Below are 13,398 nucleotides of genomic sequence, written 5' to 3'. Positions count from 1 at the left end.
CAGTAGTATTTGTATATCTTACGTATTGCTGTATGAAAATATTGTATATTAAAAGCATTGTTAACATTGTGGTATGGTAAAATAACAGATTATAATTTGATACAACATATCAGACAAAGAAAACAAAACAATCCGTTCACTAAAGTTTATATAATCGATTCAATCTGAATTTATGGAAAATTAAACTCTTCCATGTATAATACCATTTATTGAGTTTTATTTCATTTCTCATGACTAGTTTCGGTTATTATGTTTTACTTATTACCAGTCGATGAAAATCACTCAAGTTTTCGAAACTATTCGTGCGCAATAAAATAAAACTCATGTGATATTTTATAAGTGTTTTTTTTTTAAATCAACATGTCACCCCACAAAGTAAATGCCGAATCAATAAATAATGTGACAAAGTAGCCCGATTTGTTTTTGAAACTTCTTATATAGAATATGTATATTGGAAAGTATTTGTAAAAATATATTATATTATTATTATGAATATTTTTTAAACCATTAAAGTTTACGAATATTGAAAGATATTTCAGTGCTTTATTGAGAAAATATATATATTTTTTAATATCATTCAAAACATCTTAGCCAGGATATTTTTTGTACATATATAAGTTATAATATAAATCTGTTTCATGTTTTTTTTTAATGTTTTCTTAGCTTTCTGAAATAAAAGTAAATTTCTGTTCAAAGATTTGAAGAAAACTGCATTACAAAGCCTTGTTTAACAATAAATTATTAAATTATTTTTCGTGACTGAATGGTATAGTTAAGTCACTTTGCATATTCTTCCGCCGCGTACACAAGAAAGCATTCAACTTCACTTACCCTTTGAACGCATGAACTTTTCTTACTTATTCAGCGGTGCTCAGAAGAGTAGCGGTGTAAGTCTAAATAATAAAAAAATAGTTTAAAAGCTAATTTTTAATTTTTTCTTACTCTTATATTCAGTTAATGGTGCATAGGGCACTGCATTGTATTCAAGCATTCTTGATCACTTCTAACGAAAATATGGTGATCAATCTTGCGCCTCGCGAACCAGTTCATGGTAATATTATATAAATAATGGAGTGAGAATCACAATTATTGATTTTGATCTCCCTTATGGGATGTTATATCGTAATTTTATGTTGTTGCATTACTTTTCAAAAATATTTAGTAAACACAAAAATATTTCGTGTATTTTGATAAACAAAAATTTATATAACCTAATTTAAAGTGTAATCGTTTAAATGTTTATAAGTATGTAAAAAAAATCCATAGAGTTGTTTTCAGTGAATAAAAATAAGTTTTATCCCTGTTTAATCGTTTAAATTTGATTACTTGATTATGTCATTTTAATGTGATTTGTAGTCAGAGCTTCTCGGTTCGAACCCACTCTACCACAATTTGATACCTCTTTCTAATATTGAGCCACTTAGGCTCACAGGAATAGTATGAAATTGAAAAATTTTTGTAAATAATAAAAACACAAATATTTCTTTATTTAAAAAAAATGTTATTCAACTTTCGTTCATATGTTATAATCCACTTGTATTATGAACACCCCATATATGCCGTGTGGAAAATCAATTCCAACATCATCGTACCGAAGTGCTGAGCCCAGTTATACCTACTGTGTCGTGAATTCAAATTGTTGCGTGTGTGGAAAGAAGGGAAATAATGTTACTGTGAGGCATCTCAGGGTTCTATGCCATCTGAGGGTTAATAAAATAATGGTTAGGATATGTTGACTGACTTCCTCGTGACCCACTTCTGGAACGAGGGGAAAAGGTGGTAACCTAATTATTTTAGGGAATATGGAACACGCAACGAATTAAGAAGCTTTGAAAAATACCAAAACATTAAATATTTATTTATATTTTTATTTATTTCACAACATATTACATACATAAATCATATATACATACAATATTCCCGAATAGTAATTTCTATTTCTCATTTTGGGACATGGGATTTAGGTTAAAAAGACTGGAGGACAAATAATAAAGTAACAAAGGATTTTTTTTTAAATAACCAAAACTAATACTAATACATGGCAAAATATAAAAACAATTAACAGGTATAATAAATTGGCACAAGAAGCATATTTAAAAGAAATAAATGAGAAAACACAAGGTAAGAAGCATATTTAAAATAAACAAATGAGAAAATATAAAAAAAGAGAAAATATAACAAATGTGAAAATATAAAAAAAAAAAAACATAAGGTAAAAACAAAATAAGAAAATATGACTAATCACTACATATATATCTTTCCATAAAGTACCTTCTCAGATCATTTATTTATGATCCCGGAATGAATCCCGAATCAAGTTTTGTACTGACACTTCTTGATGGAATTGTAGTTTATTATGTATATTTACTGTATACCTAGTTTATTTTTTACATATATTTTATTTGACCAGTGACTGGGTTTCGTCGTTACCAACATCATGAGACTGGTATGAGGCAAGAAAAAATTCTACGTCTAAATTTTCTGCACTGTTAACCAACGGTTCCAGAATTACAAACACATTATTTAAATTTACATTCAAAAATCCACTTTTTTAATAAAATTATATAAAATCATACTTCGAACCCATACAATAACTTAAATGTGTAATTTTTATTATAATACACTACTTAAATTTATATCATTAAAATTGATTTCGTCAGAAAAATAATGAAATCATGGTTTGTATAAAAAGTTTATTGTGAATAAAAAATAATTTTGTCTTGCCAAAACCTTTTGCAATATCTAACATATACTATTGGTGTACAATTCCCGAATAAATAAAATAAAATAAATATACATGTATACAAATATCAATGATAGATGTACGAATGATGATAGATGATGATAGATGTACGATAGATGTACAAATATCGATGATAGATGTACGAATAGTGAGATAAGGAAGGAATGCAAAGTTGAGATAAGCATTATCGATAAAATTAAGAAAGGTGTGTTGAGATGGTTTGGACATGTAGAACGAATGAGTGAGGAAAGAACGGTAAAACAAATTTATGAGGCGAATGTTAGTGGGAAAAGAAGCAGAGGAAGACCGAAAAAAACATGGCACGATCAGGTATGCCAAATACTTGAAAGTGGTCAGGTTAGGAGTCGTAACAATCGGCGGGTATGTATGAGGAGATGCATGAACGTGGAAGAGGCGAAGAATGTTTGCAAGGACAGAGTGGTGTGGCGCTCTATTCTCTCTGCCTAACCCTGCAGGGAAGCGGCGTGATTGTTAGTAAGTTACAATAGTTAGTTTTTATACAAATATAATATGTAAATATAAATATATATACAAATATTAGGGTCTCTTCTAAATAAAGCTTTCCAAAACCAACCATAGATTATTCCAGGGAACCCTCACATAAACGTCATGAGAATAATGATAAATGTAGGAGTGTTATCTTGCACGTGTATAAAGTGATCCCTTAACCAGCCTATGACCGGTTACAAGCCCTTTACATACCAAAACTTCCATATTCTTCTTTATATCTTTTGAGATGTCTAAATGTATACCATATATAATTGAACAAACATTAAAGAACTGTAGATTTGTAGATAATACAGGATACACATAGAATTAGTCTCGTTTTCTTCACAAATTTGCACTGTAATATATTTATTTCGTACAGTAGTTTGGACGAATTCAAGTCACGAAATTGAACTTTTTCCAAGGAGTGCCAAGGATTGTCCAAGATGAGATAAGAGTTGTTGACCAAATTGGAAATGCCCCAATTACTAACCGGACAGTCTGAACGCCTAATGAGAAAGTGCGTGTCGGGAATACAAAGCTGACCAATCATCCTTGATTATTATAATAAGAGAGTCGGGGTCAATCAAAAAGAAATATTATATTAGGCACTTCGTTACTTGGTAGGTTATTGTGTATGCATATGTAACACATTTCTCCCCTTTTGATGTACACAGTAGTAACCATCATTCAAATTTATTAGTGATATTTTTTGTTTTGTTTTACAATCTATTGAAATTAAATTGTAAATCTTCATTTTTCTAAAATCTTGAATTTCCTCATGTTGTTCACCTTGTAATTTTTGTAATTTTATCAAAACGTTGTTTGAAAAATTGGCGTGATTCATATTGTATTGACTCTAATTATTAAGCTAAGTGATTTTTAGAATTTACTCATTTCTTGTCTATGTATTGTCTATATGTCATAGAGACATCTATGAGAGACAGTATTCTATTCAAAATTCTCGTATAATTTTGTGCAATTGTTTGCATATTCTTTGAAATTTCCTCAGTTTTTGTTCAAGTTGTCAGACCAATAGTTTTTTGTGTTTTTTTTTACGAATATTTCAAAAGGTATATTATTTTTTCATTAAAACTTTTCCACTGTCATAGTATAAGTAAAAATGTGTTGGTTTTAAAAACATCAATAAAAAACTATAAATATTTTTTTTGGTATCTAGGTACTATGATGAATCTACTAAATAAAAAAATATATATTTTATTTTGAAAATATTAAGTAATTTTTTTTTTAAATATTACATTCACAAAAACAAAATTTTTGCCTCCAATCAACAATACGTAAGAAATTCAATATAATCTGAGTCTTTTTGGGGTATTGCTAAAGTGACGTTGACTTTTTGAAATTCGTGCTCTTCTACAACTTGATTCCTGTTTTTCAACACAAACTGTTTAGACAACAATCAGAAAAGTACAATTATGTATTTTTAATTATAATTCATTAAAAAAGACGGTTAATAAGGATATGAAAAACCCCGTAAAAGGCGTTGAACTCAGACAGAAATCGATTTCCACAACTTCTTAGCGTAACGGAACGTGCCAAACTTTACACTACTGCGGGGAAGTACTCGTAGATGTAAAACTAAAGTAAATAAAATCATAGCAATAAAAAGCTATAATTATCGTTAATATTGGCAAAGAAGACACATTACATAACGTGTAACCCGGGTAACGATCGGGTGAATGGAGAAATAAATAAAGGGTGCGTGTGTATAGCCCCATTGAGGAAACCTAAAATCCTTAACATTGCTGTGTGTACTCTAAATTGCCTTGCCCACCTTAATCCTGGTCTAGTCAATGGTCAGTAAAAACGATACCTGAATTTTTATCACAAGATTAAATTTGTAATATTTTTGAAAAGAAACTAGCTCCTGATCTATTAACACATTCACCAATAAATAACTCCTGATCTTTAAAACTATTTTATAAAAAATACGGTGTTTGAAAATGATGACGAATGCACCAAAATACGTGTCTAAGAATAGATTTTAAGAAAAAGAGTGCGTCAAAATTAAATTGAAAAAAAAGTAATAATTACAATTAAAAAAGAGTAAGGGAACAATTGAGAAATATAAGATAAGCCAACTAAAACAACCTGGCAACTTTCATACATATGTATTCATAATTTATTATCAACAATACGTAAATTTTAACACTCTGTTTATCATTCATCGTTCACTTTGTGTAATACCACTTTCGGAATAATCTTTGAAATAAAATTATTACAGTTTGAAAATACGGTTACGGTACAAAAAATAAAATTTTGAATGAGACAAAGAAGACTTCGTGTAGATAATTTGGATTTACCAAATGATTTGCTACTTTTTATGTTCAGCAGTCAAAAAATGTAAATGCTTTAAGTCAGAATGGTGTTAGCAATTTGATTTCTTTTGTTTCAACAATGACCTAAATATTTTTTGAATGGGTATGCATACTACCATATCTCATTTCCTCTTATTAAGGCATTCATCTTTTCATGTCCTTAAACTTTTCTCAAAAGTAAAGTCCTTTCTTTTATTATCTCAGCGGAGGATAATTTTATTTATTCTTTACTTATTTTCTTGCAAAGAATACAGAATCAAAGTTGAAATTAAGTCAATAAAGCTAATCTAAAACAGCAGATTATTTAAAAAGCTGAGTCAGAAAGTTCATAATAATTTCGTTTATGCAAAATAATGCAGATTCCGCTCGCTAAAAACTGTAACAAGAACAGAAAATGAGGCAAAGTTTTTCCTGGATTTTAAAAATGCCTTCCTCGCTGTTTGCATAAGCCTTTAAATATTTATATACGAAATAAGGGTTGTTCAGACAGTGATGCCAAGTGAATTATTCAACGTTCTAAAATAATACTTCAGATGTATAACCACCCCTTTGCACAATTAATTAGGTGAATTAGGGTGTAACTTTTAAACACATTTAACTTATTATACTTTACGAAATTTAATGCCACCATTTTATGTGTTATGTGGTTCCCAGGGGGCCAAATAAATAAGTTTTTTTTTTACTCTAATATCACTGTCCAACAATGATTTTGTAACTGAAATTTTGATGACTGATGTAGACTAAGTTAATCTTCTTCTAAGTTCTTATTCAAAGTATTAATGGCGACAAGCTTGTATCACGTCAAGTTTTGATGTTACAGTCATATATTGTTTGTATGGACCACATACCTTGAAACCGTAATAGTGGTTGGTATCTTGACATGCTTTAGTCTAAGGTCTAAGGGATTCAAAAAAATATTGATAATTATGGAGTAACGGTAGAAATAAATATACTTATTAATATTGAATACGTCAGCATAATATGTTTAATAATGCTATCGTATTCAATATTAATAAGTATTTATACAGAAATAATAAGATAAAATTTAGTCAATATCATAATTGAAAATATCCATAACTTAAAAATCTGATGTGCTACATTTCTTTGCTTTCGTTTTTGAATTCAGCTATGCAAAGTTCATAAAGATCAGGTATTTTCATGCCAGTTACAAAATAAAAGTTGTAAATTGTTGGCCAGTGTATTTATTCAATATTACCCTTGACTGGTGTACCTGAAGCAGAGGGCTGATCAACTTTCCTGCATGTTTTAACGATCAAGAAAACACTGCGTTTATGTGATGCAGTGCCCTATGCACCATCGAGTGCGGATAAGAGTTTGAATGAGTTAATGACCTGATTTTTTGTCCGTTAAATACGAATTTCCTTAAATGAAGGTCTGAAGGTCTATTATATCGAGGTTTTACTGTACTGATTTTTTATTTACAGATGTCCTAATATGGGGTGCGCATGCGCTTTGGCACGCGCAGTGGCCTTCTCCCTCATGCTGTGTCAAGTGTCAGCATTGGCTTCAGATATGTAAGTATAATAATATTAATAATGGATGTAATAAAAGTAAATACGTGTGTAAAGTAATCACTTAGACCAGCCTATGACGGTCGTCAGCCCCGTAAATTCCCAGACTTCTATATTCTTCATCTTTGATGAGATGTCAAAAAATAATATAATAAAAGTAATAAGAAAAAAATATCATGTAATACGGAACACACAACGCTGACTTAGGTAGGGGTGTAAATCACAATATTCTCTTCTCGATCGTTTATTATGTATGACGTGTTTTCTCGAACGTGGCTATTTATTGGTGTTGGGTGATCTAAGAAAATCCTACTAGGGTAGGATATTATCTGAAGAATATTTTGTTTCATAGATTACTAAGAATGTTTACTTAAAAAAACCTTTTTATTTTACAATGATTAAAGAAAACACTTCGTTTTTTACCTGTAATGTGTAGTAGTAGTGTTTTCTTTAATCATTGTAAAATGTCTTACCACAAAGTTAATGCCGAAACAATAAATAAAATACCTTTTTATTTAATACAATTGTAAGAATATGATATAAATTGAACACAAGGATGGTCAATATACGTTTTGAAACATGTCTTACTCCATGTTTTTCTAGTTTTACATATTTATTATTTTTATATGTTAAGAGAAAAAATAATCGTCGGATATGTATGAGGAAATGCATGATTATAGAAGAGGCAAAGAATGTCTGCAAAGACAGGGTAGGGTGGCGTTCTATTCTCTCTGCCTGGGAAGTGGAGTTGTGGTTAGTTAGTTAGTTAGTTAAAGAAAAAAAAACGAAATATGTATGCAATTTGTATTCTCCGCATTTTTTACATAATTATTTAAAATAACATTTTATGTTAATTTTTTTTTTTTTATTCTTGAAATAAACGTTAACTTTAACTAACTAACCATCACGCTACTTTTCCGCAGCGGTAGGCAGATCTAATAGAATGGCTCTCTGTTCTACCTTTTAAATCATTCTTCGCCTCTTTTACATTCATTAATCTCTTTCTATGTACTTGCCGATTATTCCGACTCGTGACGTAACTTCTTTCGTGTATTTGAAATAATGATGAAAATGGTGTATGGCATTAAATGGTTAATTTTTCCAGAGCTAAACAGTACCTAGAAATACTGAAATTATTTCACAGATTAAAAAGTTATGAAAAAACGAAGAATAAATTAATTAAACATATTATTTCTCGAATGGTTGAAGTTGTCATTCGGAGTTGACGTATTCGCTACCCAATGCACAATAAAAACAACATTTAGGAGTTTTTTAAATCATATTTTTATATCATATTTTTTAAATCGTGTTTTCATATGATGAATGTTGTGCGTGGAACTTTTTATGAGTAAGAAATAAGTATTAAAATGTTTTAGAAATTAGTACATAAACCCTGATGATGACAAGGTTCTTGTCGAAACCGGTTGGGTAAAGTGTACCAATAAGAAGTGGTTAAAACAAAGTTGTTTTATTTTATAAAGTTTTGACATGTTATTTTGTACCTTCAATAGTATCTTGATTAGATTTTGCTACCCTCTGTGTATAACTTTCTTACATTAAATACGATCGACAAAAGCTAATAATTTCACTCACAGATCTCCCGTATTGTACGTAGTTTTATAAGATGAATTGCACCTTGCATGTTTCCGCTTTGTTTCGAATCAAATCGCCCCCGAAAACACTTGATACGGAAAATAGTACCCCTACTGTTTCAAATTTTCACTCTAGTGAGTGAAGCGAGCCTTGTCAAGCGAACGAAATAAATGGAAACAATATAATGTTCTCAATGGCTTTACATGTTATAGAATTCGCTTTCAAAAATGCCAACTCGGTCTCCCGTCAGAAGTCGTAAACGAAGAGATTGAACAATGTTTCATGTAGCATTAAGGCCTTTACGTTTAGTTGGCATGAGATGCAAGCTCTTCGCGCAAATGCTGACAGAAATTTAAACTATATTCGTGAAGATATAGAATTTTGTAAGAACTGAAATAAATGTATTGTGCGTAAAGAATTAAGACAAAAAATATAATTATGCACCATTATTATCAACATTTGATGGGTTTTGAACGATTACGAGTACCTTCACTACTCCGACTGCTCTTTGTCTATTTTTTTAAACGTATTTAGAAAGATTTTATCACATTTGTTTAGATTTGATCAGTTTTGATTACAACTGAAGACTCATATTTTTAAATCTCCCACTTTTGTCCAAATTAAAATTTTAATGAAATTATAAATTCAAAGCCTTCTTCCCGCGATTAATATTCATCCTTCCTTTTTTCTGTGTTGTGTAATATATTTATAACATTCAGATTTAATCTTACATTTAGATTAAAATTAAGTTCGTTTATAGTAAATGAGGTATATTGAGTAGCAAAAAATTTTAACGCCTTAAATTGATATTCCGTTAAAATGACGCTTTATAAATATGTAAAAAATTATAATAATTTTTAAATATCTTATGCCTTGAGATCTTGCACTGTCATCTGCATCTCATCAAACATTCCACTAATTTTCCCATGAATTTCGAAATTGTGGATGCAATATAGCTTCAGCCTTCATATAATCAGGTTAATACCCCGTAGACTCGATTCGGTGTCTAACATACTAATTAGGTGTGGATAGGGCTAGAACAAGGAGAGTTTGATCAACAACAACGTAGTAGTAGGTGTATGACTAGTATGGCCACACAGGGCTGCTCGTATAGGGAGACATCGCGGTAAAAACCTCCCCCACCCCTGAACACATTTTTTTGTTTTCCTGAAAACTCTGAAAACCTGAAAAAAAAATTGTAAGCCGAACGTATTTTTTTGCTGAAGATGTAGCCAATTTCTAGGCCTGGGAAGACTTTTGGAAATAAACTGATCTATTTTTTTTCCGCCTCCGTAGTTTGATAGTCAGCATGCTCGACTACCGTTCTGCAGATTCCGGGTTCGATTATCAGGAGGGGGTCAAATAAATATAAGTGGTTTATTTACGCTAATATTTATTCAATATTACCCTTGACTGGTACCTGAAGCAGAGGGCTGATCACCTTTTCTTCGTGTATTAGCGATCAAGATAACACTGCGTTTATTTGATGCAGTGCCCTTTGCACTTTTAAGGTGTGGATAAGGGTTGGAAGTTTTTTTAATTCTATGTTATACTCGGTTATCAAATAAAAAAATTAACTTGAAAAAATAAACCTTTTTTTTTAATTATTAAGTTTCCAAAAATTTTGCTCTAACGATTTAACGGAGTGGAGTGTTTCTCTCATAATACCAAATAATGCAGTATTTGATGGTGATTCATGAAATCAGTTCTACAATAATATCCCTTAGGTATTCTATTTCACCCAAAATCTTGGCCCTTCACTGTGTACATTGTAATATTATAACAATACCTTGTAAGTGGAATCATAACATCCCCTTATTGTTTTGAAACACAATAGGGTCAGGGTTACACAATCTTAAGGTCACATAAAACACACATTAAGTAAATATTATTGGGTCACGACATTTTGTTACCAACGGAAATATCTTTATGTTGTTTGAAATGTTCCGTTTAACGATGTTTTTGATATGAGATATATTTAATATTCCGTTTTCTAATGAAAATTAATTTCGCAATATTTATCTTTATATTTATACAAAACCAATGTTTAGTTTTCCGACAGGTTTTACGACAAAGTTATCTTAACCCTTTATTGTTTTCAATAACCATACACTAATGGAATATAAACAACGAAAATCATGTTAAACTTGTATAAAATGAGGTCTGTAAATAAGTAAACATATGAAAGTTAGGATGATGGCAAATCTATCGAAACAAAAACAAAAAGGGATGTAGCTTCCATTTTGATTATTTTAGACTAAAATAAATATTGTTTTGTTTTAAATAATCAAAATAGAGCTTGAATTGATATATAGCATTCGTTTCGATAGATTGAGTGTATAGAGGAGCCGTGATTCGAAAAAAATGTTTTCTGGTTGTGAAATATTTTCATATTAAACATTGATTATTATTTATTGTGTACGTTTAGGCATAACTTGTGATGAGTTGAAATATTTATATTTGGAATATTTTTATTACATTTTTATACTTTAAATTATGTAGTATTTCATTATTTATGTTTTAAGACTAAAAATATTGAGCAAAATATACCATGTTATAAAATAGCTTATTTATTTATTAATTATTATACTAAAACGTAATTTTTTTTCACAAATATATTGGAGCCATACATGTCTCTTGTTACTTTCGACCCCAAAAGTGGGGTCTGAAGTAACATTTTCTCATAAGTATGTAGTATTTGTAATATTTGTAAAAAGTACAGAGAAAATATTCCAATTATATTTTATATATTTATCTCAACTATGGTATTTTTTTTGCTCGCAAATATTTGGAGGTAATTTAAAAAATCAGAGATAAATCTAGAGTAATTTTGACCAAGAACTTATACACCTGAAAAATAATTATTTTTTAAATGGTTGAATAACAAAGCTCGTAGAAATTTTTGATTGATTTGAAAGTATCTTTCAAAGAATGGGCCTTTTGAATATATTATAGATCAATCTGTAGCAGGATGAGAGACGTATTTTTAATTTGGACCCATGTTACTTTAGGTCCGATTCTACTTTATTATCTTATATCCATGTTCACTTTTTGTATTATTTTCAGATTTGAGGAAGGCAAATCAGATAAGGAAATATTGGATAATCTTCTCAAAAACTCTCGATATGATAAAAGACTTTTACCTCCCGTTCAGGGTAAGTTTTCTTATTAAAACCAATATTATTTTCCCAACCAAGTTTGAAATTTGTAACAGTTTTATCAGAATCCCAAAATAATGCTATTTTGTAAACGTTTTCTAATTAGTTTAATAAACAAGACAAACATTCAGTTCTAACTTTTGTAAATAAAAAATACTTTAATTTTAAATAATTATTTAACTGCATGTTTTTTATCGCTTTTTTATTATTCATTCTGCATCTCATATTTCACAATTCTCTCATTTTTGTTTAATAAGTAAATAGTTATTTCTTTTAATACGATATTCATATTTTGAAGAGCTGTATTTTGACATCAATATCCTTATTTGCCCTTAAACCCTTTACACTGATGATTAATTTTTCACATCTATCTTCACTATCCTTACTATCCTACCTTCAGACAATCCTCTGAAAACTGTAGCTCTGCGGATTATTCCTTTTAAATAAAAAATAAAATAAATAAAACTGTGTTTTGTGAAACTGATCTTCTAGCTCAATAGATTTGAGTTTGTCAGCAGTTCTCTCGATAATAATTTTTTTCTTTAGTGAAATGTTATTTTTAAAAATAACTGACATATAAAAAAGGATGGCCTTAAAAATAGGTAGGATTAAAAATAAATGTTTTAGAGAATTCAAATTTTATGATAATTTTTTGTTTGTATAAAAGTAGATCAACTTAATGAACGCTCTTAAATTTGTCATCATACACCGTACGCCACAAAAGTAACATTTCACAAATATTTTATTTTTAAAGTTAAATGGTCTTTATTGTAGTAAAATTAAAATTTTGATTAAATAATAATCTATTTACGTAAACACAAGAATACTATAATTAATATATATATATAATATATTTAATTAACAAAAAGTTCACTGATCTGTTGTAATGCATACATTAATTCAAAAGTGAAATGCATACATTAATCAATTCCACTACACGTAATATTTTAATATAAAGCTTAAATATTTGATTTGAAAGCATCCAAAAAGGCAAATTTTTAAGTACGTTATATGTTTAGCATATTGAGAGTTCGAATGTTTCTCAATTTAATCGTTACTTTAATTTTAAAACAATTGATTTATTTTTACATCCAATGAATCAATCAACTTTGTTTACAACATATAAGTGTATTATATATAGGTACCTATAATGTATTAGTTTAGCAACCTTATTTACGCCCTAAAATAACCCCTTGGTACGGACGTGACGTCATCACTTTTGTAGCTTTTTCTTAACTCCTTAAGTTGGTTCAAAGAATAATGTACGAACTCACTGGTACGTCATTAATTTATCCATCCATTTGCTTGGTCCGAAAAATGATTCTGCATAACATGGAAAGTATACATAAAGTAAGTTTGGAAGAAATGTAACTCTTACTCTCCATAGAACGAAGCATCATTGTCGTATAGGTACTCTTAGTGGAGTATCATATCAGTTTGAGATGAAAATAGGGAAAACCAGTTTTGTTTAAATTTTATAATTTTATTAATGCAAATTCTTATGGATTTGAAACAGCCTCAAGTAA

At 29.5% G+C, this 13,398-nt stretch overlaps 1 protein-coding gene across 7 annotated transcripts in view; it reads left to right on the top strand.

The window, feature by feature from the left end:
- The window catches only part of pHCl-1 (pH-sensitive chloride channel 1), a 220,448-nt gene that overhangs the window by 170,058 nt on the left and 36,992 nt on the right, over nt 1–13,398 (top strand). For all 7 annotated transcript variants that reach the window (XM_088268320.1, XM_088268344.1, XM_088268329.1 and 4 more), the window contains exons 4-5: nt 7,035–7,124; nt 11,781–11,869. In XM_088268320.1, coding sequence (XP_088124446.1) covers nt 7,045–7,124; nt 11,781–11,869 — 169 coding nt within the window. In that variant the 5' untranslated portion in view covers nt 7,035–7,044. The remainder of the gene's footprint in view (nt 1–7,034; nt 7,125–11,780; nt 11,870–13,398) is intronic.

Source organism: Brachycentrus maculatus, unplaced genomic scaffold, assembly GCF_059751285.1.
Source record: "Brachycentrus maculatus isolate JH-2025_06_01 unplaced genomic scaffold, ASM5975128v1 h1tg000023l, whole genome shotgun sequence".
In the NCBI taxonomy this organism is placed as follows: Eukaryota; Metazoa; Arthropoda; class Insecta; order Trichoptera; family Brachycentridae; genus Brachycentrus; species Brachycentrus maculatus.
This window is presented reverse-complemented; position numbering and strand designations above follow the sequence as displayed.